Consider the following 26,419-nt stretch of genomic DNA (forward strand, 5'->3'; position numbering starts at 1 on the left):
TGACTCAGCACCACTAAATGATGGAGGTCAAAGCCTCACAAATCTCTCAAGTCTCATCTGCTCATCATCTACCATAACGGGGACTACCGGGGCCTGAGCAGCTGCAGCTAGCTGGACTGGTAGTGCCCCCGGTATCTGAAGTTCCTACACTACCTAATCTGGGGTACAGGCAATAGGGGTATGAGTACTCCCCCGGCCTGAGAAGTGGCAGGTGCGGCCTGAGCCGAAACCACCTGAGCAAGGCCAGTGCAAACTGTCAATATCTAAGCCAAAGCCTCATGTAGGCCTGGAACCTCAATGGTCACAGCTGGTCCCGCCGGCTCAACTACATCTAGAATCGTCTCCTGAGTTGGAGCAACTGGTGGTGGTGTTCCACCTGCTGTACGAGCTACACCTCGACCTCTACCTCGGCCCCAGCCTCTACCTCGGCCCCGGCCTCTACCACGCCCCAGCCTCTCGCGGCCCTAACTGGTGGCACTGGTGGATGACCGTCTGATCCGACAGTATGTGTTCTCACCATCGGTGAGAGAATAGAATAATAGAATTTTAGTTTTTCAGAATCAACAAGTTCACACGTCAGAATACAAGAAAGTAAAATTTTCCTAAGGGTTCGGCAGCCTCTCGAAGATAAGTAAAGACATCTCCGTACCGATCTGCAAGACTCTACTAAACCTGCTCATGACTCGTGAGACCTATGTAACCTAGGCTCTGATACCAACTTGTCACGACCCAAAATCTCACATGTCGTGATGGCGCCTATATCAATACTAGGCAAGCCGACAATCTCAATAAACCACCATGTCTTTGAAGTTTGAAAACAAAATATTTAAATTCAGCGAAAGAAAACTCACAAATACATATATAAACACTCACAAAATCCGGTGTCACTGAGTACATGAGAATCTAATATGAATATAAAGTCTCACTGATAAAACAATGTCTGAAAGTATAGAACAGTACAATAACTGAAAGAAAGAGAGTCAAGGTCAGTGGACTCCAGGCAGCTACCTTGATAGTCTCCAACTGATAGCACTTTTAGATATAACGGTCGTCATGTCCGAAAGCACCTGGATCTGCACACGAGGTGCAGAGTTAGTATGAGTACAACCAACTCAATAAGTAACAAGACTAACCTCTAGGCTGAAAGTAGTGACGAGCTCCACAGGTACAATCTGATATAAATAATGGTACAGAAATGTAGGCATGCTTTCAAGTTCAACAGTTAAACTCAGTACAAGTTAAATAGATCAATACCGCATGATATGAGGAATATGACATCTCAGTGGAAAGACCTCATGTAATACTGGAAACACATCATTCGGTCACTCGGTACTGTTTATGGCCAATCCATCTCAGGGACATTCCATCCCGTGTATATATATATATATATATATATATATATATATATATATATATATATATAATATATATATACACACACACACACACACATCAATTGACAGTCAGTCACTCGGTACCGTATAAGGCCAATCCAGCCATGAGATAATTTGTCCCAAAATGTAAATGATACGTACAAGGTCCATATCCAGGGAAATTCATCACAATATAAATAAGTAAGGCAAGTCCATGTGCTGGGAAGTCCATCCCGAATATATAATCATCTACGCTCACTGGGGGTGTGTACACACTCCGGAGGGGCTCCTTCAGCCCAAGCGTGATATAAAACCGGTATGGCCTACTACAGGCGGGCAGTCCTGATCCGTATAATAATAAAACCTATAAGGCCTGCTGCAGGCGGGTATCCCCGATCCATATAATAGTAAAGCCTATAATGCCTGCTGCATGCGGACAATCCCGATCCATATAATAATAATAATATATATAAAGCCAATATGACCTATTGCGACGCGCAGCTCGATCCCATAAATATCCTCACAATGGATGAATATGACTGAGTGTGAAATGTATATTTTAAAAATAATTAATTTAACAGCCCCAAAATATCGGCACGTAGCCTAAAGATGATCTTTAATAAGAGCCTCAGCTCAATTTCTCTAACACATGGGAAATGTTCAGATAATAACACGATTCTTTAATTTTTTTACAACTTCACAGAATTTATTCAAGTCCCAATTTCAATGGTGCACCTCCACACGCTCATCAACTATCATGTACGTCACCTCCAAATAATTTATATAATACCAATTCGGGGACTCATACCCTCAGAACCAAGTTTAGAAGTGTTACTTACCTCAACCCGTGTAATTTTTTATTATTCTATGCCTTTGCCTCGTGAATTGGCCTCCAAACGCCTCGAATCTAGCCACAAATAATCTGATTCAGTTAATAAAAATTATTGGAATTAATTCCATATGAAAATATAAATTTTCCATAAAAATCCAAAATTTAATTCAAAAATCATCTGTGGGTCCCACATTTCGGAACCCGACAAAAGTTATAAAATCCGAAAGCCCATTCCACCACGAGTCTAACAATACCCATTTTACCAAAATCCGACCTCAACTCGCCCTAAAATCTTCAAATTAAACCAAGAGGGTTTTCTAAATTTTTCAACTTAATCCACCCATTAAATGATGAATTCAAAGGCATAATCATGCAAAATTAACCAAAACTGGATAAGAATCACTTACCCCAAACACCCACATAAGAATCTCTCCAAAAATCGCCTTCTACCGAGCTCCCAATTCGATTTTGTGTTATGAACTCAAAACTCTCGTTTTGGAACTTTTAATTCTGCCCAGATATGCCTTCATCGCGAACGCGACCTAACCCTCACGTTCGCGTAGAACAATCTAACTGCCCCTCGAATTATCCGTTCGCTGACCCCTCCCTTCGCGAACACAAAGGCCAAATGCACGGGGTCCCCAGCTGCCTCCTCTCTTCTTCGCGAACGCGTCACCCTTCTCGCGTTCGCGATGCTTTCTCAGTCCAAACCTTTGCATTTGCGTCCTCTCCTTCACGAACGCGAAGAACAAAATTCCTCAGCCCACAGATACCCTTTGCGAATGCGAGACCCCTCTCGCGAATGCATAAGAGGAAACCAGAAGAAACACACCATCAGTCTTCAGCCAACATGCTAAGTCCGAAAATGATCTGTTAACCACCCGAAATTCACCCGAGGCCCCCGGGACCTCAACCAAACATACCATCAAGTCTCAAAACATCATACGAACTTAGTCGAGTCTTCAAATCACATCAACAATGCTAAAATCACTAATCATACCCCAGTTCAAGCCTAATGAACTTTAAAATTTCAATTTTCTACAAACGACATCGGAACCTATCATATCACGTCCGATCGACCTCAAATTTTGCACCCAAGTCATAAATGACATAACAGACATATTCCAATTTTCAGAATCGGATTCCGAACCCGATATCAAAAAGTCAACTCCCCGATCAAACTTTTCAAAAATGCAACTTTCGTCATTTCAAGTCTAACTCCAATATAGACCTCCAAATCACAATCCGGACACGCTCCTAAGTCCAAAATCACCTAACAAAACTAACGGAACCATCAAAATTTAAATCCGGGGTCGTTTACACATAAGTCAAGATCCGGTCAACTTTTCCAACTTAAGTTTTCAATTATGAGACTAAGTATCCCAATTCACTCCGAAATCCTTCCGGACCCGAACTAACTAACCCGATAAGTCATAAAATAACTGTAAAGCATAACTTGAGAAGTAAATTGGCGAACGGGGTTATAATACTCAAAATTATCAGTTGGGTCGTTACAGCTTCTGAATGAACTTTTTGTAGTCCGACCCCTTCAATATTGGGGGTGTTCCCGGGATCTTATCGACCTTGGAGTTATAAGTTTCACCTTCTTGTCGTTGGCCTCTATCTTTTTTCTCACCAAACTCCACCCGTTTTGTCAACGCTTCGAGCATCTCCATCACCTTGAAAGTTTCCCCGGGCCCGAATTCATCCGATTCCACGACAACTTGTTCATTCCTTCGAGTATTTTCCCTGCTCCGCTCGGGCTCGACCGTGTTAGGGATGTAACTTTAGGTCTGTAACTGCGCTATTGCCGATTGCTGAGCTTGCAAGATTTCGAAAATCAATCGCAACCTCACATATCACCTTCACCTTCGGGTGCTTCTCGAGCCGATGGTCGGGGTGCCCCGCGAACATTATTGTTTGGGTCAGTTGGTAGATTGACATTGATGGCAACCTGTGAGTTAGCATCGACCGGATCGGCGATTGGAACACTATTGGAATTAATAAGGGGCACATCATTGCTAGGTACCACGTTTTTGTTCTCTCCTTGGTGTCCTGACTCGGCGTCAACATTCAAGTGAGCAGACTGAGAATTTGACATCCTTAGGTTAACCTAAAATCTAAACTTCAAAGAACAAGCATAAAACATGGTGTGTTATGGAGAATCGTATCAAATCACCACTATTATTCTTAGCCCCACGGTGGGCGCCAAATTGTTTACTCTTAAAATAAGTAACAATTAAATTTGCACGCGGTTTAAAAGACACGTGATTTAATTCAATACGAATGATCTAAGAACAACAAGTAATTAAATTAAAGAGAGAATAAATGATCAACTCAATCGCAATGCAACAATCAAGTCTGGTCTCAATTTGAACGCTGAAATTTGGCCTCGACCGAACCTTCGATCTCGGTTACGATTAAAGAAGATAATAGCTTAAGAACACTTTGAATAATAGCTAGAAGACAAAAATGAACTTTTATTGCTTTGATACGCGTGTCAACAGTGTGTTCAAATAAAAAAAAAACTCTCCCCTTTATATATTAGGAGAATTTCAGTCCTAATATAAGTCTAAATAAGGTAAAAATCTTCTTTTTCGGTAAATATAGATCCGTAGTTGATATCGGACGGGATTTGTGCCGCAATATTTGGTTGAGGGCGAATATTACGGCTTCATACTTGTCATGCCCAACACTTCCTCCTTTTCCCGTGGGCTCGAAATTTTACTTGGCTCGGGTTCGTTGTTTTGCCGTGTCCAACCCCAGATGCATCGTTCACTCTTCCCGAGTTCGGATACGAGGGATCCTTCGACCTTGTTTGTAGTTGTGTCGGACTATGCTTCCCTCTCATTTCTTTATTGGGGAGTCGGAAAAAATATTGCCCCCGATTTTACCCGTACACACAAGTAATAATAGATTTTAAATTTTAATTTAACGGGTTCAACCTTTAAGTTTTTACTACTTCGTGCTCCACGGTTTTTGGAATTTCGCTATAAGAACTCAAGATCATATTCTACAAATTATAATTCATGCTTCTAAAAATCACGATTCTCAATCTCGTTTGAATTTTGACCTTGTGATTCATCGGCACAAATTTGTATTTTTAAAGAAGTTTTATTACTTGCCACTTGCCTACGATTCAATTATCGTGCAACCACATAAACCATTTTGATCAAAGAATTAAAATGGACCATGCATATTTTAATGGGGCTTTTATACAGTATGATCTTTCTCAAAATAATAGCCGAAAATAATATATTTCTTTGGTATATTGATGTATAATATACATATGTTTACTAATCAATATATATTTTGTATATTTGACTAACAGCCATAGTTATTTTGATCAACCGACGAGATGTGTTAAAAGCCATATTTTAATCAATACAAAGAGCAAATTGAGTTCTACAAAAGTTAGTTTTGAACAATATAATCTAAGTGATTTTCTCTCATTTACTCAAAGTTAAATATATTATTTTGGAGCGACAATTTAGAAAACAAAAGGGTGAACACCATTCAACTCTAGAGTCTACTTTAATTTAACTATTTAGAAAACAAAAGGGTGAACACCATTCAACTCTAGAGTCTACTTTAATTTAATCATCACTAAATATAGATGTTATGATCGAGCCAGCCCAGTTAAAATAGGGAAAGAAAGGGGCGAACGACACAGTTGCAGTATTTTCAATGAGGAACGACGCCGTCTGGTGAAGAAGGAATTAGTTAGGTTAACGAAATTAACCACCATATTAAAAAGGCTAAGCAGCGGATGTGAACGGCTGAGATTAATTTTAATCAATGGCTGAGATCTTTTGCTCTAAAATATTTAAACCCAACGAATTCTGGTAAATTCCCATTCTCCTAATTTTGCAGCTTTCGTCTTCCCTCCCATTTTCTCAAAAATGTCGGAACTGGATCCAACTATCTTCAAAACCATAGTCCCATCCCGCTACATTACCTTCATAATCCCAAACCCTTTACTTCATCTCGATCACTTCCATTCTCAAGAACTCCGCATTTCAATTCTTGATTCACCCCTCCCTTCAAAACCGACTCAAATTGCAGCAATGTTAGTTCCAATAAATCGCGAATCAGACTGGATTTTTTCTACAGAACAAGGTCATCTTCAACTCCTCCTCACTTTCTCTCATCTCTCTCGCCTCATAATCATCGGCAATTCACCGAATTCGCCACACCCCACTTCGTATAATCATTCTCCAGTACTCTCCAATTGTATAGCTGATTCATCTGTTGTTGAAGAAAAATTGTTTCCATTGTTGATTGAGTTGACACCCACATTGGCATTTCGTCGAACAGATGGTGGGCTACCTGAAATACCTGAAATTCCGTTCTTGAGCTATGAAGATGGGGTAATTCGGAGTCTGGTATTGGAAAGATGTGTTGGACAATGTGTTGGAGAAATGCTGGTAGAAGATGTGGAGTTGGAATTGGAAAATGGGGATAGAGAGTTTAGGAGGAGATTGAGATTCAAGAGAATGCCGAATCTGGTACAAACTCAGATAAGAATCCGTCCCAAGAAAGTGGATTTTGTTGATATGGAAGGCGTTGAATTTGAGGTAGTTGATGATGGGATTCTAGTTAATCCTTATTTGACTCCAATGGTGGCTGGTCTTTCAGTAATCGCTTCATATTTGGATGCGCAAATTGGAAAAGGGATAAAGCCAAAAGCCTTGTGTTTGGGTGTTGGAGGAGGGGCGCTTCTTGGTTTTTTGAGTTCCCAATTAGGTTTTCTAGTCTTGGGTGTTGAGATTGATCATGTTGTTTTGGAGGTTGCAAGGAGATATTTCGGGTTGGTACATGGTGACTTAGTCCATGTTTGTGTTGGAGATGTGATAGAAATGATTGAAAAATTCGCGACTAGTGTAGAAAATGATGGTTTACATGGTTGTTGTGATTTGGACGGGAGTGATTGTTTGGACCAATTTCATGGTAAGTTTGATGTGATCATGGTTGATTTAGACTCGAGCAATGCTAGTATGGGTACGAGTGCTCCTCCTCTACAGTTTTTGCAAAAGTCGGTGTTGTTGGCTGCAAAGACATTGCTTAGCAAAGATGGTGTTGTAATCATAAATGTGATTCCTTCAGACCAGTCATCTTACAAGCAAGTAATTACTGAATTTCAAGAAGTTTTTGCAGGGCTGTATGAGATAGATGTTGGGAATGGAGAGAACTTTGTTCTAATTGCCTCTACCTCAGAAATTGGACATGTTTACTGTCATTATCAAAGTAAATTTCTGAATAAGTTGAAACAAGTATCAGGATCTTATGTGGACTCTATAAGAATGATCTGAAGGATTCTTGGTAGCTAAGCTCTTACAGATAACTCAGTGAAAGTGTGCAGAAAGGATGAGTCATAGGATAAAGATGAGTCTAATATTTTTTTGTTGATACAGGAATCAAATTGTATATAGTTCATTTGTTGGTATCTTGGAGGATTACAAGCATGATTCTTGCTTTCCTATTGGTTGTTTTTGCATTAGTTGCTACTTCAAATTGTATTTTTTTGTTGATACAGGAATCAAATTGTATATAGTTCATTTGTTGGTATCTTGGAGGATTACAAGCATGATTCTTGCTTTCCTATTGGTTGTTTTTGCATTAGTTGCTACTTCAAATTGTATTTTTTTGTTGGTACAGGAATCAAATTGTATATAGTTCATTTCTTGGAGGATTACAAGCATGATTCTTGCTTTCCTATTGGTTGTTTTTGCATTAGTTGCTACTTCATTAATCTTTGAATTTTGGAGCTAACAGTTAACAGATCTTCCCTATAAGTAGAGAAAGCCGCCCACAGCTCTCTGTTTGCCGTTTTCTTAGGAGTTGATGGTTTTGAAACAATTAATATCATATAAAATCTCATATAGACAATAGTGTTTGGTTGCTTTGTTGGCATAAGCAAAAGTAATCAAGCTTTTGGTTGGCAGTATTAAATAGTACCTCCATCAAGTTATGTGAAAATTTATCTACTCCATTATTTATAAGGATAAATAAGATTACGTTAAACTATTTAAAAATAAAAATATCCTTTTAAAGTAAGTAATTCGTGTATAATTATCCTTCATTATTAATAAGTGCATAACAATCCTTTCATTGCTACTTCTTGCATAAACAATCATTGCATTATAATCTCCTCATAACTAGTATGCCAACCAGAAAAAAAATTCTCCCTAACATAATAAAATCCAAATTGGAGTTGGTACAATATGAAAGCAGGACCGTAGCCTTCAGGGTGGTTGTTGGCTCATTGGTTAATTTATTAGGTAAAGAAAGCTCTTCTTCATTCTTTCCTCCACCAACGTGCATATGGGCGTATTCAAAGGTGAAAATAGGAATTTTTTTAAGAGCGTTCAAGATTTAACATCAGTGGCGGATCCAAGATTTCAAAGTTATGGGTGCCCACCGATAAAAATATCAGAAGAAGAGGACAAATAAATTTAGTGATGGGTGGTCACTCCATACTTATCTAAAAAAATTTATAATTACCTATGTAAAGTTATTAAGTTTGGCCAAAGACAATGGGTGCTTAAGCACTTGATCACGCTCAACACTAGTCCGAAAAGGATAAGCGGTCGCTGCAAATATAATCCGGTTTAAAAGTCCGGAGTCGAATCTCACAGAGAACTAAGGTTTAACTACAACTGTTGACTATCACTAAGAAGACAAGCTCGAACAATTCCTAAGTTATAAATATAAAGATTCTTATGTTAAACTAATTAACTAATAAATTAAAGAAGTGAACTAACAACTAAAGATACTAAGGGGTGGAGACAAGATTAAGGAGGTCTAGAGTTATGATTTCCCCAATTGTCTTAATCCTTCCCGCTACCTCTTCTATAATTTCGCCTAAGTATTCTCTACCGATCGTGAGTACATTGGGTGTCGTAGCTCTCTCTCGAGCAACTACCACAATTTACTAGACATATTCTCTCGAACTACGCTAGCTGGCACTAATTCATCGCTCACTACGATCGCACCAAGGTTTCGTTATCTCTAATCCCGCCTTTAAACCCTCCATATTGATCTCTCACATACATTAGGAGTGATGTTATTCAACAATTACCTAAATGCGTACTCTCTCTCGAGCAATATACACACTAAATAAGCATAGTCAATTATTGGTCATTCAATCAACAGCAATAAATACGTAGTTGAACAAGTAGAGAAATCCAACGACTCAATTATATAAAAACGTAATAAGAATTCATCTTACAAAAAGTTCCATCAAAACCCTAGATAACAAATTAGTTATTCATAATAGTATGCAAAACTACAATACTAGAATTTATAACCAATAATGAAAATAGGAAGAAGGAAGTGAAAAACTCGTAGAAGAATTCTCCGCCTTGCTCCTAGTGCGTTCTTGCCTCCTTTGGTCGATAATCCTCTCTAAAAACTCCTCCCCCCCCCTCTCTCAAAAGTGAGTTTAAACACTATTTATATGGGATAGGGTTAGCATGGGGCGAAATAATACAAGCCCACTTTGAAATAGCCTTTTTAGGATAGCTCGTTCATTCTCTCGTGCGCACGCGAGAGTGAACGAGCGAAGTTCTTCTCTTTTTCTTTTCCTTCTAGGTCTCTCGTGCACTTCCATGCCTTTTTGCCATAATACGTTATTTTATCTCAAGCTTTTCCTCAGCTAGCTCGTTCACTCTCTCGTGTGCACGCGAGAGAGAACGAGCAAAGTCCTTCTTTTATCTTTTGGTCCTGAATCAACTTTTTTTGCTCATTTTTCGTCCAACTTGCTCCTACACATAAGAATGCACGTAATGAGCATAATTCACTACAAAAACTCATGTAACCTACCGTAACCACACAAGTTATGAGATGAAAATACACCGAAAAATATGTACCCCATGAGATGCTAATGCTTTGACCTTTGGCCTACCAGGGAGTTTCTTTTACCAAAGGCAAGAAGCAACCCGCTTGTGCCTCCAGGTTATGAATAGTTGCTTCTTGCCTTTGGATAGTATCACATAGCCTTTGTATTTGCAGTTGTTTCTCATTACTTTGCTCCATGAAATACTTTAACATATATTTGATCTCCTTCAGGTCAGCTTCCCTGGGTTCTTTGTTCTTGTTAACCTCACAAGAAAAAGTAGAACCATCATAATAAGGGGTTGGGGAAGGATAAGACATACAAGTACAATTAGAAAAATGACCATCTTGACCACCACACATATCACACATATTCCACACATAAGATTAAGTTAGTGCACATAACTCGTTCTCGGGAATATTTTGACAATTTTGCAATGAGTGGTTTTCTCCATAATATGCATAAGGAGGATCAAGAGAAGAATTATCAACATCAAAACTCTCATAATTCCACGATGCCATGTCTCTCAAATCAATAAGTAAAACAAAAATAAAAAAATCAAATACAAAAAAATAAAAATAAAAGTTCAAACTTGAAACCTAGCAATATGTACACATACAGTTATACCGCTAGTTCCCCGGAAACGGAGCCAAAATTTGATCACGCCCAACTCTAGTCCTAAAAAGGATAAACGGCCGCTGCAAATATAATCCGGTTTAAAAGTCCGAAGTCGAATCCCACAGAGAACTAAGGTTTAACTACAACTGTTAACTATCACTAAGAAGACAAGTTCGAACAATTCCTAAGTTATAAATATAAAGATTCTTATGTTAAACTAATTAACTAACAAATTAAATGAGTGAACTAACAACTAAAGATACTAAGGGGTGGAGACAAGATTAAGGAGGTCTAGAGTTATGATTTCCCCAATTGTCGGAATCCTTCCCGCTACGTCTTCTATAATTTTGCCTAAGTATTCTCTACCGATCGTGAGTACTTTGGGTGTCGTAGCTCTCTCTCGAGCAACTACCACAATTTACTAGATGTATTCTCTCGAGCTACGCTAGCTGGCACTAATTCACCGCTTACTACGATCGCACCAAGGTTTCGTTATCTCTAATCCTGCCTTTAAGCCCTCCGTATTGATCTCTCAGATACGTTAGGAGTTATGTTGTTCAACAACTACATAAATGCGTACTCTCTCTCGAGCAATATACACACTAAATAAGCACAATCAATTGATGGTCATTCAATCAACAGCAATAAACACGTAGTTGAACAAGTAGAGAAATCCAACATCTCAATTATATAAAAACGTAATAAGAATTCATCCTTCAAAAGGTTTCATCAAAACCCTAGATAACAAATTAGTTATTCATAATAGTATGCAAAACTACAATACTAGAATTCATAACTAATAATGAAAATAGGAAGAAATAAGTGAAAAACTCGTAGAAGAATTCCCCGCCTTGCTCTTAGTGTGTTCTTGCCTCCTTTGGTCGATAATCCTTTCTAAGAACGTCCCCCCTCTTCCCTCAAAAGTGAGTTTAAAGACTATTTATATGGGATAGGGTTAGCATGGGGCGAAATAATACAAACCCACTTTAAAATAGCCTTTATAGGATAGCTCGTTCACTCTTTCATGCGCACGCGAGAGTGAACGAGCGAAGTTCTTCTCTTTTTCTTTTCCTTCTAGGTCTCTCGTGCACTTCCATTTCTTTTTGCCATAATCGTTGTTTTTTCTCAAGTTTTTCCTCAGCTAGCTCGTTCACTCTCTCGTGTGCACGCGAGAGTAAACGAGCAAAGTCCTTTTGTCTTTTGGTCCCGAATCAACTTCTTTTGCTCATTTTTCGTCCAACTTGCTCCTACATATAAGAATGCACGTAATGAGCATAATTCACTACAAAAACTCATGTAACCTACCGTAACCACACAAGTTATGAGATAAAAGTACACCGATAAATATATATTTTTGGCCGTTTATCAGCACCCGTAAGACTCTTTGTGGATCCGCCACTATTTAATATAGTATATGTATAAAAGGTAATGCTATTTGATTTATACAAAGTAAAATTTTCGGGGATATGTGTTGAACTGCCTGCCCTTCAGCGTATTGAAATATGATTTTTTTTGTTCTTCGACTGAAATATACATGACTCTTCTAAGTGGGCTACTCCTGAGTCCTGATTACGAGTTGATTAATAGCAACTAGGAATATTTTTATTTTATGTAACGAGGAATGTAAGTGGACACAGGCAATCCGCCCCTACCTGACATACTGATCCTGATGTGTAACATGTTAATAACCACTAATTAATACTACCCTCCATTAACAATTCCTGATTGTTACTTAAACAAAAAGACAATATAGAGAAGCAAACATGATAAGTTGAAAGAACAGTCTCTCTTTCCACATATATACAATATTAATCTCTTAGCATTTCCGTTAATTAATAGATAAAATTATTTAATTAATCTTTTGCGTAGTACTAAGTTTGAAACCCATTCAAGGAAGACGGACGCGACAAAGGCTCGTCATCTTCCACTATGCATATTGATCAAAACCAAATAGAGAGATTAATTAATCATATTAAACAATAATTATCCGATTATAATCTCTAAGGTCTTTATTGGTTCTAACGTTATTAAGAGGAAGGGAAAGGGAGAAATTAACCATCATCTAATTAAATTATTTCATTGGAATACATGTCTAAGATTCATCCAGCAGCAGATCATCACAGAAAGCGAAGCAAACCTCGTGTCTCCGACGATTATGAACAGAGCCAGAGTCAGAATTTAAATCTTATAAGTTCGAAATTTTAGTCCTTCTTGAATTATATCAAATTAATAACTTGTTCATATTACATGAATTTCTTTGAATCAAAATTACTGCTTCTTCCCAAGCCGCTTCCTACACTCTAACTCTGCCCCTGATTATGAAATAATTATTCATGTGTTCTTCCTCCAGCTCCTGCAGGTCGCTTAATAAGTAGGCCGCCGCCGGCTGCTGCCGGCGCGGCGTCTATCTTCACAGTGTGGAAGAGATCGAGTATGAGTTTTCAAGGGACAGATGGATTCACGGTGTTTGATAAGGTAGGCCGCTTAGTTTTCCGGGTAGACAACTACACCAGAAGAAAGAATTGTTCCATTGCTGCTGGTGCTGGCCGAGGAAGATCTGGTGGTGGTGGACTTGTACTCATGGATGCACATGGTAAACCTCTCTTAACATTGAGACCTCAGGTATTAATTACATGTACATATGCTTTAATTTTTTGTATTCTCGCCGATTTAAGGTGATTTGTGTATCTACTCCAATAGCAGTACTACTTCCAATTCACGATAAGTGATCTTTTGGTTGTTTTCACACAGATTAAGAAATTCATCTTTTAACATTAATTAGTAATGAAATTGACTATATTAACCTTTATTATCTCTTTATATAAACACTCGTAACACCTACTCCTACACTATTTACTCCAACGGGCAGTGTAGGAAAAAATAACTAATTTATTCTTAAAATTTGAAAAAATCACTTATTTTGGACCACAAAAAAAGGCTAAAAAATCACTTATTGTGGACCGAATGAAGTATTAATACGTACCATTATGGAAGAAGAGTCGGACATGGTGTACAACTTCACGAATGAAAAGGTACATTTACATGTCAGGATCTTAAAAGCGGATATAAGATCCTAACAAGTCATATAGCCCTTTTGACCTGCAAAAATCAGTTTATTTTGATAAGTATTTTTCAAAAGTACTTTTGGCGAGAAGTAGTTTGTGTTTGGCTAATTAATTTGAAAGCACTTCTGAGCAGCAATTAGTGTTTGGCCAAGCTTTTCAAAACTGCTTCTAAGTGTATTTTTCTCAAACTTGCTTTTCTAAAAAGTGTTTTTGGAGAGAAGTTACTTTTTTCTGCTTCTCCAAAATTCAAAAACGTCTTTTTTTCTACTAAACATCTGGCCAAATACTTCAACTTTAACAAAAAAATGCTTTTAGCTTTGGAGAAACTTGGCCAAACAGTCTAATAGTATGCTCAATTATTCTTTAACTTAGCTATGTTTGGCAATTTAACCATTGTTGTAGCTCATTTAGGGTAACATAGATATTATTTTGGGAGAAGTTATCGTTATTATCGTTATTGATACAACAGACATAGAGACTATTAATTCTTTTTCCAAATTGGAATCCTTAAAAGAAGTCTATGGGATCATATAGATGCATGCCTCTTCTTCTTCTTTTTTAATAGATGCTTGTCCCTACTTTGACTCTTGTATTAGGAATCATAATAGTTGAATTTGATTTTCACCATTATTTTCATATCCGTAATAGTGTGAAACGAAAGACAGCCTCGAAGTTGTTCAAGAATAGTAGTGACATTGAGTTTCTCGACCCTTTAACTTAGGATTAGTCAGTTCTATGATCATCTCAAAATTTGTTATATTACGAATTACATAATCATACTTAATCTTGAACATTTAACAGATGAGGAGCATGCAATTACAATACGAATGGAATGCATATAGTGGAGGGAAAGAAGAAGATGATGATAGATCCACTCCAAACAAATCTCTTCCTTTGTTCGTAATGAGAAAACCCCCATTATCACTGCTTATGATGATGCGAACAACTGCGACTAACTCATGCCAGGCTCAAGTCTTTACTGCTGCTGAAGAAAATAATAATGTCAGTCGTCCCGATTACAGAGTGGAGGGTTCATTTCGTAGGCGAAATTGCAACATAACCAATTCTGCTGGTCATATTGTAGCCAATATATCAAGAAAATTAGCCAACGCTACTACTCGCACTACCGTTTTGATTAGCGACGATGTTTTTAGCTTGGTGGTACAACCAGGCTTTGAACCTCACATTTGTATGGCTTTTGTTATTGTCTTGGATCGCATGTATCCTAACTCATATGCTCCCCTTGTTTGTTCTTAAATAATTGAATTTCATCTCTAAAATTTCAAGGGGTTTTGAAAAGAAAAAGAATTTACTGTGAATGAGATTCTTCAAATACAATGTAATTTTTGCGTTCGCTTTATTCTTGCCTCTAAAACTTATCTTGGTTAGTGAATTTTGGAAAAGACTCCTTAAGGATGGGTTACGTTAATCAATCTGGTTTGTCGACAAAATCATTCTGAATTAAATTTACCTACTAAGTTAGGACCTTAAGGTTTGGGTAAAAGAAAAGGTTGCCTACTAAACTATTCTAGGTAGAGCCTTTGCTCACTTGTTAATTTGATATGTTAACATGTTCATATGACCACTGAACTTCATACTGAATTAAATTCAGCAAGAGATAGGTCTTTCTGTTGCATTTTGGAATTAGAAATGGAACTATTATATCGAGTTGAGGTTATGTTTTAGCTTAAATCTACTAATTCCTTAGTTGCACGACCAATTCATTTTTACCTTAGTTGTACGAATATTAGATACTAAGGTGAAAGCATCAGAAGAATATATGTAGTCACTGCTCATAACCTGTTCCAGTTCATGCACTTCTTTCACAAAATGCTGCAGCACACATACAACAACAAACCCAAATACAAGTGCAAAACAACAATACAATGTAGTTTCAATTTAATCTACAGAGTCCAAGCTACACAAAAGAAAATACTATTTCATATATTATCTTTACACTAAAAAATTAGTGCACAAAAAGGGAATTACGTACCCAAATGGCTGAATACTAGGACAAAGTACAAACTAGTAATCAAAGAAGGGTAATTAGAATGAAAATAAGAAGAGCAGCAATAAAAGAGTACTTAAGAGCAGCAAGTAGAATAGCTAATGCTATAACAAACAGCTGCCACAATATACTTACACTAGCCCATGTCAGCAGACCCGTTAATCCAACTGCCACAATATTATCCGGGTCCGGGTCCAATATCAGATCCACCCATCTCAAATTCAATCTCGGCCTTCCTCCATTACTATTATTACTTCCACCGCTTTCACTTTTTTCCTTTACCTCTTTATCTGAGCTAACGGTATTGTTATTCCCATTTTCTGCTGCACAAACAAGAATGGTTGTTCTTTTAAGGTAAATTTTTGAGGGCTGAGATTTGAGGGGTGAAAATGGAAATTTGAGACTGTGAAGGGGGTAAATGGAAAAAAGGGATTTGGTAACTGATGGGGTTGGTAGAATTGGGGGTGAATTTGAATACGAGGGTGATATTGATACTGCCATGAAAATACAGCAGATTTGATTGAGGACCTCGTATTTGAGGTACAGGGAATAATGGAGAGGAACGAACAAAAAGGCGTTTTTATTAAGCTAAAATTACGACTTCACCTCTTCAATTATTTCTTTAAGCACTTTGGTACTCATAACTTTCTACAATGTTGCTTCTAACAACAACAACAACAAATGGGGAAATATGTGTTGAAGTGTGTGTGACCATATCATCTAAAATTGTAAGCCGTTAGTGAAAACATATTTTTATTTAATTATGTAGCGGTGAGATACGAATTCATGACCTCTGTCTGCTCTGATAACATATTGAAGTGTGCGAACATCTCATCTAAAAGTTTAAGATATTAGAGTTAACACACTTCTATTTACTTAATTACATGTCTTTATGTGGACCTTACCCCTGTCTTGTTCAGGTAGAGAGACTGTTTCTCATAGACTCTCGGCTAAAAGAAAGAAAAATCATATCAATTATAAAAAAGTAATACTGCAGTATAAAAGTAATAGAATGGAAGTAGTAACAATAGCTAGATAATAAGATAGCTGAAGCAAAAGCAACAACATGAAGTAAAAGAAATCTAAGAATAAGAAAATACTACAAGAATACTAATACTACTAGTGTAGAAGGAAAATACGCTTGACTACCTACTAGTCTTCTATCCTAATACTCGACTTCTACATCCTTCTGTAAAAGGTCATGTAAATTATGTCATAAAACAAATGCAAAAGAAAAAAAAATTATGAAATTTAAAAGAAAGTTATGGACCAACATGTTTTTCTATGTGTTCTTTGTTGTGATTGAAAATATTTTTCATCAGGAACGTTAAAATAACTTGCCGCACTTATGAGCGATAATTATTCTAACCGGAAAAAAAAACGATAACTATTTTTTTACAGATGTTCCAACTATTATTTAATTTAACCCTTTAAATTAAAAAATATCATCAAAACATTATCATGATATCAATATTATACGTCTTGTAACATGACGAATGCTTACTTTTTTAACAATTTTATTAATCAACCAACTGAAAAATGACAAAAAAAAAAGTATGTTCTTTAATAAAAATTAGGGTAAATATCACTTTTAATTCACGACCAGAAATCTATATAAATCTATAAAATAGGGGCTAAAAAAAGGTGAGGTAGCACCTTCCTAGACCAGCATTTATATTTATCTATTTTTTCCTTTTTTTTACAATTTTTCTTTTGTTTGTATTCTACTAAATAGAACAAACAAAACTGTTTCGATTAATAAACCCTCCAAAAGACGCCTTTTCACACGCTTCCACCAGAAAAGATCCACCTTGCGATTATCTATCTTTCTCATTAAACGATCTCTCTCCATTGAAACTGATGGCATGACTTTTCTCTTCGTTGTAGAAAACTAATTTCTTACCTATCTCTTAATCCGGCAGAGGACAATCAGCAAAGCCACACTTAATCTTCAATAGAGTAAGCACATAATATCAGCCGGCAGTACCTTCTCTCTCTTTGCTACTGCTTCTTCTTTCCCTTTTCCCGTTTCCCTTTTTCATTTGATAGTTCTATCTATTTTCCTTTTCATGTTCCCATTGTTCTGATTACATTTGCAGATTTTATTCATTTTTTCTTTGTTGTGTAGTATTTTGCTTTTAAGGCTTTCTTTTGAGCCCAGACTCCTACTACTTCCGCTCCGGAGCAGATAGCTCCGCAGTATCAAGCTCCAGCAGATCATCCAGTCAGAGTAGTTCAGCCGGTTGTTGCGCCACAGACCGGTGATGGGTCAGCTATGTCTTCTGAGGCTTTATGGAGGCTGGACAGGTTTATCAAGCTCTTCCCAGTTCACTTTAGTGGTGCTCATTCAGAGGATCCCCAAGAGTATCTTGACAGTTGTCACGAGGTTTTACAGAACATGGATATAGTGGAGACCAATGGGGTCGACTTTGCTGCATTTCAGATGACTGATTCCGCCAAGAAATGGTGGAGAGATTATTTGTTGACCAGACCAGCTGGGTCGCCTGCTCTTACTTGGGATCAGTTCTCTCAGCTCTTCATAGAGAAGTTTCTGCCTATCACATTGAGAGATGAGCGTCGTCGTCAGTGTGAGCGTCTCCAGCAGGGCAGTATGACTGTTACTTAGTATGAGACCCGTTTTGTGAACTTGGCCCGTCATGCTATTATTCTACTTCCCACCGAGAGAGAGAGAGGGTGAGGAGGTTTATTGATGGACTTACTCAGCCTATCAGATTGCAGATGGCTAATGAGACTGGAAGTGAAATTTCTTTTCAGGCAGCTGCTAATGTCGCCAGACGAGTCGAAATGGTTCTTGCTCAAGGAGGTCAGGGGTCTGACAAGAGACCTTGTCATTCCAGTGAGTTCAGCGGTGCCTCATCTAGAGGCAAGGATACTTTTGGTAGAGGCCATCCTCCCAAGCTGTTTCATTCAGCACTCCAGGCATCCCATGGTGCCTCAGGTGGTCGTGGCCCTCAGATACATTATTTCGACCAGCTAGCCTACAGTGCACCACCAGCTCCTATTAGTGCACCTCCACTCCAGAGTTATCAGGGTGGTTACTCAGGTCGACAGGGTCAGTTTCAGGGTCAGCAGTCACAACAACCGAGGTTATGTTATACTTGTGGTGATCCGAGGCACATTGCTAGATTTTGCCCTCGGGCAACGGGCAACTCACACCATCAGAGTTCTCGTGCCATGGTTCCGGCACCAGTTGCTGCAACACCTGCTCAGCCAGCCAGAGGCAGGGGTCAGGCAGCTAGAGGTAGAGGCCAGATTGTTAGAGGTAGAGGTCAGGCCATTAGAGGTGGAGACCAGCTAGCTAGAGGTCGTCCCAGGGACGTAGTTCAGGGTGGTGGGGTCCAGCCCCGGTGTTATGCTTTCCCATCCAGGCATGAGGCTGAGTCATCTGACGCTGTCATCACAGGTACTGTTTCAATTTGCAGTAGAGATGCTTCAGTTTTATTTGATCCAGGATCTACTTACTCATATGTGTCATCCTATTTTGCTCCATATTTGGTTGTGCCCCGTGATTCTTTGAGTGCTCCTGTATATGTGTCCACGCCAGCGGGGATGCTATTGTTGTAGATTGTGTTTATCGTTCTTGTGTAGTCACCATTGGGAGTCTTGAGACTTGTGTAGACCTTCTACTTCTGGATATGGTTGATTTCGATGTCATCTTAGGTATGAATTGGTTGTCACCTTATCACGCTATATTGGATTATCACGCCAAGATGGTGACCTTAGCCTTGCAGGGGTTGCCTCGATTATAGTGGAAAGGGACTCTTGGCCATTCTGTCAGCATGGTTATCTCTTATGTGAAGGCTCGTCATATGGTCGAGAAGGGGAGTCTAGCTTATTTGGCTTATGTCCGCGATTCTAATGCGGAAGTTCCTTCCATGAATTCAGTACCAGTTGTTCGTGAGTTTCTAGAGGTGTTTCCTGCAGACCTGCCGGGATGCCAGCCGACAGGGATATTGATTTCTGCATTGATTTGGCTCCGGGCACTCAGCCCATTTCCATTCCGCCATACCGCATGGCCCCGCCAGAGTTTAAAGAATTGAAAAAACAGTTACAAGATTTGCTTGATAAGGGCTTCATTAGACCTAGTGTCTCGCCCTAGGGTACACCTGTGTTGTTTGTGAAGAAGAAAGATGGATCGATGAGGATGTGTATAGATTATCGACAGTTGAACAAAGTCACCATCAAGAATAAGTATCCATTGCCGAGGATTGATGATTTATTTGATCAGTTTCAGGGTGCCAAGATGTTTTCGAAGATTGATTTGAGATCTGGCTACCATCAGTTGAGGATTAGGGCATCTGATGTCCATAAGACAACTTTTCGGACTCGGTATGGACATTATGAGTTTCTAGTGATGTCATTTGGGCTGACAAATTCCCCAGCAACATTCATGGATTTGATGAACCGAGTGTTCAAACCCTACTTGGATTCCTTTGTGATTGAGTTTATTGATGATATCTTGATCTACTCCCACAACCGAGAGGAGCATGAGCAGCACCTTCGGATCGTACTTCAGACTCTCAGAGACATCCAGTTATATGCTAAGTTCTCAAAATGCGAGTTTTGGTTGATTTCAGTTGCTTTCTTGGGTCACGTTGTATCAGCAGAGGGTATTCAGGTGGATCCTAAGAAGATTGAGGCAGTTCAGAACTGGCCTAGACCGACATTAGCTACAGAGATTCGTAGTTTCCTGGGTTTGGCGGGATATTACCGTCGATTTGTGGAGGGGTTTTAATCTATAGTAACCCCGTTGACCAGGTTGACCCACAAGGGTGCCCCGTTCAGATGGTCAAACGAGTGTGAGGCGAGCTTTCAGAAGCTCAAGATAACTTTGACTACAGCGTCGGTATTGGTGTTACCCACAGGTTCAGGATCGTATACGGTATATTGTGATGCATCCCAAGTTGGACTTGGTGAGGTATTGATGTAGGGTGGCAAGGTTATTGCATATGCTTCGCGGCAGCTGAAGGTTCACGAGAAGAATTACCCTTTTCATGATCTAGAGTTGGCAGCCATTGGTCACGCGCTGAAGATTTGGAGGCACTATCTTTACGGCATGCCATGTGAGGTATTTACGGATCATCGGAGCTTGCAGTATTTGTTCAAGCAGAAGGAACTCAATTTGAGGTAGAGGAGGTGGTTGGAGCTATTGAATGATTATGATATCACCATATTGTATCATCCCGGGAAGGCCAATATGGTGGCCGATGCTTTGAGTAGAAAGCCAGCTAGTATGGGTAGCCTTGTATATATTCCAATTGGTGAGAGGCCGCTTGCATTGGATGTTCAGGCCTTGGCCAATCAGCTCGTGAGGTTAGATGTTTCTGAGCCTAGCCGTGTTCTAGCTTGTACAGTTGCTCGGTCTTCTTTGTTTGAACGCATCAGAGATCGGCAGGATGATGACCCTCATTTGCTTGTCCTTAGGGACATAGTGCGGTACTGTGATGCCAAGCAGGTTACGGTCAGAGATGATGGAGTTTTGAGGATGTAGAGTCGTATTTGTGTGCCTAATGTGGATGGACTTCGTGAGTTGATTATTGAGGAGGCCCACAGTTCTCGGTATTCTATTCATCCGGGCACCGCCAAGATGTATCAGGACTTGCGGCAGTATTATTGGTGGGGGAGGATGAAGAAAGACATAGTTGCATATGTAGCTCTGTGTCTAAATTGTCATCAAGTAAAGTACGAGCATGAAAAACCTGGTGGTTTGCTTCAGAAGATAGAGATTCTTGAGTGGAAGTGGGAGCGTATCACTATGGATTTCGTTATTGGACTCAGAGGAAGTTTGATGCAGTTTGGGTCATTGTGGATAGGCTGACCAAGTCAGCGCACTTCATTCATGTGGCAGTTACCTATTCTTTGGAGCGGTTGGCAGAGATTTACATTCGTGAGATCGTCCGTCTTTACGGTGTGCCCGTGTCTATCATTTCTGATCGAGGTACATAGTTCACCTCGCACTTTTGGAGAGCAGTACAACGTGAGTTGGGCACACAGGTTGAGTTGAGCACAACGTTTCATCCTCAGACGGACGGGTAGTCCGAGCGCACTATTCAGATCTTGGAGGATATGCTCCGCGCATGTGTTATAGACTTCGGAGGATCGTAGGATCAGTTCTTGCCCCTTGCAGAGTTCACCTACAACAACAACTACCAGTCGAGCATTCAGATGGCTCCCTATGAGTAGGGTTGTGCATAATTTGGTAAATACCGAATTACCGTACCGAAACCGAAAATTTTGGTATTTGATATTCGGTATTTTGGTATTTGGTATGGTATTTGGTTTAAATTTTAAAAAAAAATTGGTATTAGGTATGGTATTTGGTATTTTAAAATAAAATACTGAAATACCGATACCATACCAAAATATATATTATATTAGACAAAACACATATTATCAATTATAACATAAATATAAAAAATCTAAAATTTTACTTTTCTTTATTATCTAAGTTCATCAATTAGCTCTAAACAAGTAACAAGATATTTCTAATGATCAAATTTATTCTTTTATGTACAGTTTTCTCTCTATGGGTCGATATTTGCTGGTTTAGGACAAAACTTTTGGCAACAAACATTTTCAGTTTTGTATTTTTGAGTACTTTAATTAAGAATATTAGAGTCTATGGCTATATGCACTAGTTAGTGTTCAAACCAAACCATACTGAATTTAATTAGGTATGATATTGGTATATGATTTTAAGAAATTGAATACCGAAAATACCGAACCAAAATATCTAAATACCGTACCGTACCGACTGACAAACACCCCTACCTATGAGGCATTATATGGTAGGCGGTGTCGGTCGCCAGTTGGGTGGTTCGAGCTGGGAGAAGCTCGGTTGTTGGGCACAGACTTAGTACATGATGCCTTGGATAAGGTCAAGGTTATTCAAGATCGACTTCGCATAGCTCAGTCCAGGCAGAAGAGTTATGCTGACCGCAGAGTTCGTGATGTTACATTCATGGTCGGGGAGAGAGTGTTGCTTCGGGTATCACCCATGAAGGGTGTAATGAGATTCAGAAAGAAGGGCAAGTTGAGCCCTAGGTATATCGGCCCTTTTGAGATTTTGGAGAGAGTGGGAGAGGTGGCTTACAGGCTTGCATTGCTACCGGGGTTATCAGATGTTCATCCGGTATTCTATGTGTACATGCTTTGAAAGTATCACGGTAATCCGTCCCATGTATTAGATTTTAGCTCTGTCCAGTTGGACAAAGGTTTGACTTACGAGGAGGAGTCGGTGGCTATTCTAGCCCGGCAAGTTCGCCAGTTGAGACTAAAGAGTTACCCTTCAGTTCGAGTGCAGTAGAGAGGTCAGCATGTTGAGGCATCTACTTGGGAGTCGGAGTCCGATATGCGGAGTAGATATCCTCACCTTTTCACCAGCTCATGTACTTTTCTATGTCCGTTCGAGGACGAACGGTTATTTTAGAGGTGGAGAATGTGATGACCCAAAAGGTCATTTTATATTTTAGAACTCGAATTTGTGCTCTTAAGCCTTTAAAATCTCATTTCACTCACCTCGATTTGCGTGCAAAGTCCGAGCATATTTTCGGAAACCTTTTATGTTAAAAATTGATGAAAATAAGAATTTTTATCTTAAAAGTTGATTTTAGTTGACTTCGGTCAACATTTTTGGTAAACGGGCCCGGATCCATAATTTTGACGATCTCGGTGGGTCCGTATCGAATTATGGGACCTGAGCGTATGCCCAGAATCGAATTCGGAGGTCCCCATCTCGAGTTATGAATTTTTGATGAAAATTAAAAGTTTGAAAATTAATTATTTTTAAGAATTGATTGATGTTTGGCATTGTTAGTACCAGATCCGTATTTTTGTCCCGGAGCCCGGTATATGTTCATTATAATATTTAAAAATTGTCTGTGAAATTTGGTGAGAAACGGAGTTGATTTGACGTGATTCGGACGTCCAATCGAGAAGATAGAAATTTTAAAGTGTTCTTGAGAATTTCATTTGATTTGGTACTAAATTCGTAGTTCTAGGTGTTATTTTGGCGATTTGATCGCGCGAGCAAATTCGTATGATATTTTTAGACTTGTGTGCATGTTTGGTTTAGAGCCCCGAGGGCTCGGGTGAGTTTCGGATAGGCCACAGGATGTTTTGGACTTGGAAAAATCTAGTATTTTGCTGCAACAGGTGTTCTGGCATGTCCTTCTTCGCGTTCGCGAAGGTACTCTCACGAACGCGAAGAGTAAACTGATGAGGCCGGAATTTTCTTCTTCGCGAACGCGAAGGCTTGGTCGCAAACGCGAAGCGATGGGGGCGTTACCCTTCGCGAACGCGACAAGCTCACCGCGAACGCGTAGTGTGAGGCACTGGGGGGGAGTCAGTCTTTCCTTCATCACGAACGCGAGCAATGTCTCACGAACGCGAAGGCTAGGGGGTAGCCTACATGAACGCGAACAAGGTCTTGCAGACGCGAATGCTTGGCAGCTTATACTCTTCGCGAACGCGACAGTGTTCTCGCGAACGCGATGAACACTGTCGCCCAACACTTAACAGAATCCAAAAATGGGAAATGGCCATTTATTTCATTTTCTCAAAAACCAAACGGACTAGAGGCGATTTTCAAGAGTTGTTTTCTTCCCCAAAGTGTTGGTAAGTGATTCTAAACTATTTTCTTTGAATTACCCATTACATTTTATGAATTATTAACCTAAAATCTAGAGTTTTTCATGGTAGGATTAGGGGTTTTGGTAGAAACTAGGGATTTCGAAAATTTGGGGATTTAGACCTCAATTTGAGGTCGGATTCCAAAACCAATTATATATCCAGGCTCGGTGGTGACTGGGTAAATGAATTTTGGTCCGAACCTCGGGTTTTGACCAACCTCGGATTTCGGAAATGGTTTCGACTTTTTGGAGGAAAATTTGGAAAATTTAATTTATGCAATATAATTAATTCCTTTAGCAATATTTGATATTATTGAGTCATTTTTGAATAGATACGAGTGGTTCGGAGGTAAATTCTAGAGGAAAAGTTGTGATTGAGAATTAAGTGGCCTTTGGAGCGAGGTAAGTGTTGTGTCTAACCCTGACTTGAGGGAATTAGGAACCTTAGACTATTTGCTATGTGAAATTCATGTGAGCGGCGTATATGTGAGATGACGAGTACTTATGCGCCGTTAATTTATCTGTTTTCCATGTTTCTTCCGTTTTCTTATATTGTCTCTTTCCTATGCCTAATTACTACGTGTTTATACTAGTGTTGTTAAATTGATCGTTCTTATTATGTTTACGAATTTTCTGGTGATAATCGAGTATTTATTACAAAGTTGAGATTGATATTGTGGACCAAATGTTGAAGTAAGGCTTGTACTTGTTATTATATCTCCCTGTTGTTGTCTATGCATTGCATTATGGTAAGGGAGAGTGTTAATGCACGAAGGGTGATGACGTGCCATATTGTGAGTGTTAATGTACGAAAGGTGATGTCGTGCCATATTGTGAGTGTTAATGCACGAAGGGTGATGTCGTGCCATATTGTGAGTGTTAATGCACGAAGGGTGATGTTGTGCCTTGATATGAGAGTTAATGCACGAAGGGTGATGTCGTGTCGTTTCTATTATTTTCATGGTGAGGTTGAGAGTAAAAGCACGAAGGGTGATGTCGTGCATTTTTCCTTTATTGTATTCGTTATTTCTATTGATTCATAGTATATTGGTTGTTCCAGTTATCATTTTGCTGTAATTCCTTATCTCGTATTTCCCCCAACATGTTTCCCCCTCCCGTTATTTCTTGTCTAGCTCTTCATTACTGTTATTTGTATATACACTGTTAAATTGTACAGGTTGATTTGTAGGTGCCTTGCCTCAGCCTCGTCACTACTTCGTCGAGGTTAGGGTCGACACTTACCAGTACATGGGATCGGTTGTACTGATACTGCACTTTGCACTTTCTGTGCAGATTTTGGTACCGGCTCGGGTTGATCGAGATTTTAGCTATTGGACCCGCTATCCGGAGACTCAAGGTAGATCTGTCGGAGTTCACAGACCTTGAAGTCCCCGCCTATCCTTCTGTTTTACTGTTTCTTTCATTCAAACAATTGTTTTTCTTTCAGACTATCACTTGTAGTAAATTCTAGAATGCTCGTGAATTGTGACTCCAGATCCGGATGGTAGTAATTGATACAGTCTTTATATTATTCCGCACTTATTATATTTCATCTTAGCTAATTATTGTTGTTTACTGAATGGAAATAAGAATTTGGTTTAATGATTGTCTAACATTGGCTTGCCTAGCAAGTGAAATGTTAGGTGCCATCACGGTCCCGACGGTGGGAATTCTGAGTCGTGACATTGTCAAATTCCCAAAAACTAGTTTAGGGTATTTTTTTGGGTGAAATTATTTCTAAAACACACAAAACTTCAACTTTTTTTCAAATAAAATGCATGTCCAAACATAACTTCTAATATTCAAAATATATTTTGTCAACACCACTTCAAAAACTCTTTTTTCAAGTTTCAATCAAATCTATGTCCAAACGCTAGCTTAAGTTTATCTTTTCATTAGCTATTTAGTTGTCGTTTGAGTGATTAGAGTTAAAAATCGTTTACACTAATCGTATAGTTTATCTCCTTTTCTTTTTCCCATGTGTGATGATTAAATTGATAGGTTTCTTAACTTTTTCTTGTTTTTTTAAATATCA

At 39.0% G+C, this 26,419-nt stretch overlaps 3 protein-coding genes across 4 annotated transcripts; all 3 read left to right on the forward strand.

Annotated features, from left to right (window-relative positions):
• Positions 1 to 5,941: 5,941 nt before the first annotated feature.
• LOC104117295 (uncharacterized) lies at positions 5,942 to 7,807 on the forward strand. Its single transcript, XM_009628331.4, has one exon. It carries the CDS (start codon positions 6,108 to 6,110, stop codon positions 7,515 to 7,517), a length of 1,410 nt encoding a protein of 469 aa, XP_009626626.1. The 5' UTR covers positions 5,942 to 6,107; the 3' UTR covers positions 7,518 to 7,807.
• A 4,772-nt stretch (positions 7,808 to 12,579) lies between these two features.
• On the forward strand, positions 12,580 to 15,085 carry LOC104117293 (protein LURP-one-related 8-like). Of its 2 annotated transcripts, none has more exons than XM_009628329.4 (3): positions 12,580 to 12,830; positions 13,011 to 13,282; positions 14,527 to 15,085. In XM_009628329.4, the coding sequence occupies exons 1-3, from the start codon at positions 12,749 to 12,751 to the stop codon at positions 14,980 to 14,982; spliced, it is 810 nt and encodes a 269-aa protein (XP_009626624.1). In that variant the 5' UTR covers positions 12,580 to 12,748; the 3' UTR covers positions 14,983 to 15,085. The 2 variants fall into 2 exon arrangements, with proteins under 2 accessions (XP_009626624.1, XP_009626623.1); XM_009628328.4 differs by having other exon boundaries at positions 12,581 to 12,851.
• Positions 15,086 to 17,459: 2,374 nt separating this feature from the next.
• LOC138891831 (uncharacterized) lies at positions 17,460 to 25,915 on the forward strand. The gene is made up of 2 exons (XM_070175532.1): positions 17,460 to 19,157; positions 25,678 to 25,915. Exons 1-2 carry the CDS (start codon positions 18,473 to 18,475, stop codon positions 25,698 to 25,700), a joined length of 708 nt encoding a protein of 235 aa, XP_070031633.1. The 5' UTR covers positions 17,460 to 18,472; the 3' UTR covers positions 25,701 to 25,915.
• The last annotated feature ends 504 nt before the right edge of the window (positions 25,916 to 26,419 follow it).

The sequence above is a fragment of the Nicotiana tomentosiformis genome, chromosome 5 (genome assembly GCF_000390325.3).
Source record: "Nicotiana tomentosiformis chromosome 5, ASM39032v3, whole genome shotgun sequence".
Classification (NCBI taxonomy): Eukaryota; Viridiplantae; Streptophyta; class Magnoliopsida; order Solanales; family Solanaceae; genus Nicotiana; species Nicotiana tomentosiformis.

Excerpts from the sequence above, each read along its gene's own strand:
- LOC104117295 (XM_009628331.4), top strand. The coding sequence starts at position 6,108 with ATGTCGGAACTGGATCCAACTATCTTCAAAACCATAGTCCCATCCCGC.
- LOC104117293 (XM_009628328.4), top strand. The coding sequence starts at position 12,749 with ATGTCTAAGATTCATCCAGCAGCAGATCATCACAGAAAGCGAAGCAAA. Across the intron at positions 12,852-13,010 it reads TCAGAATTTAAATCTTATAA|CTCCTGCAGGTCGCTTAATA; the intron begins GTTCGAAATTTT and ends TTCTTCCTCCAG. Across the intron at positions 13,283-14,526 it reads TCTTAACATTGAGACCTCAG|ATGAGGAGCATGCAATTACA; the intron begins GTATTAATTACA and ends AACATTTAACAG.
- LOC138891831 (XM_070175532.1), top strand. The coding sequence starts at position 18,473 with ATGGCTAATGAGACTGGAAGTGAAATTTCTTTTCAGGCAGCTGCTAAT. Across the intron at positions 19,158-25,677 it reads ATCTGACGCTGTCATCACAG|ATTTTGGTACCGGCTCGGGT; the intron begins GTACTGTTTCAA and ends CTTTCTGTGCAG.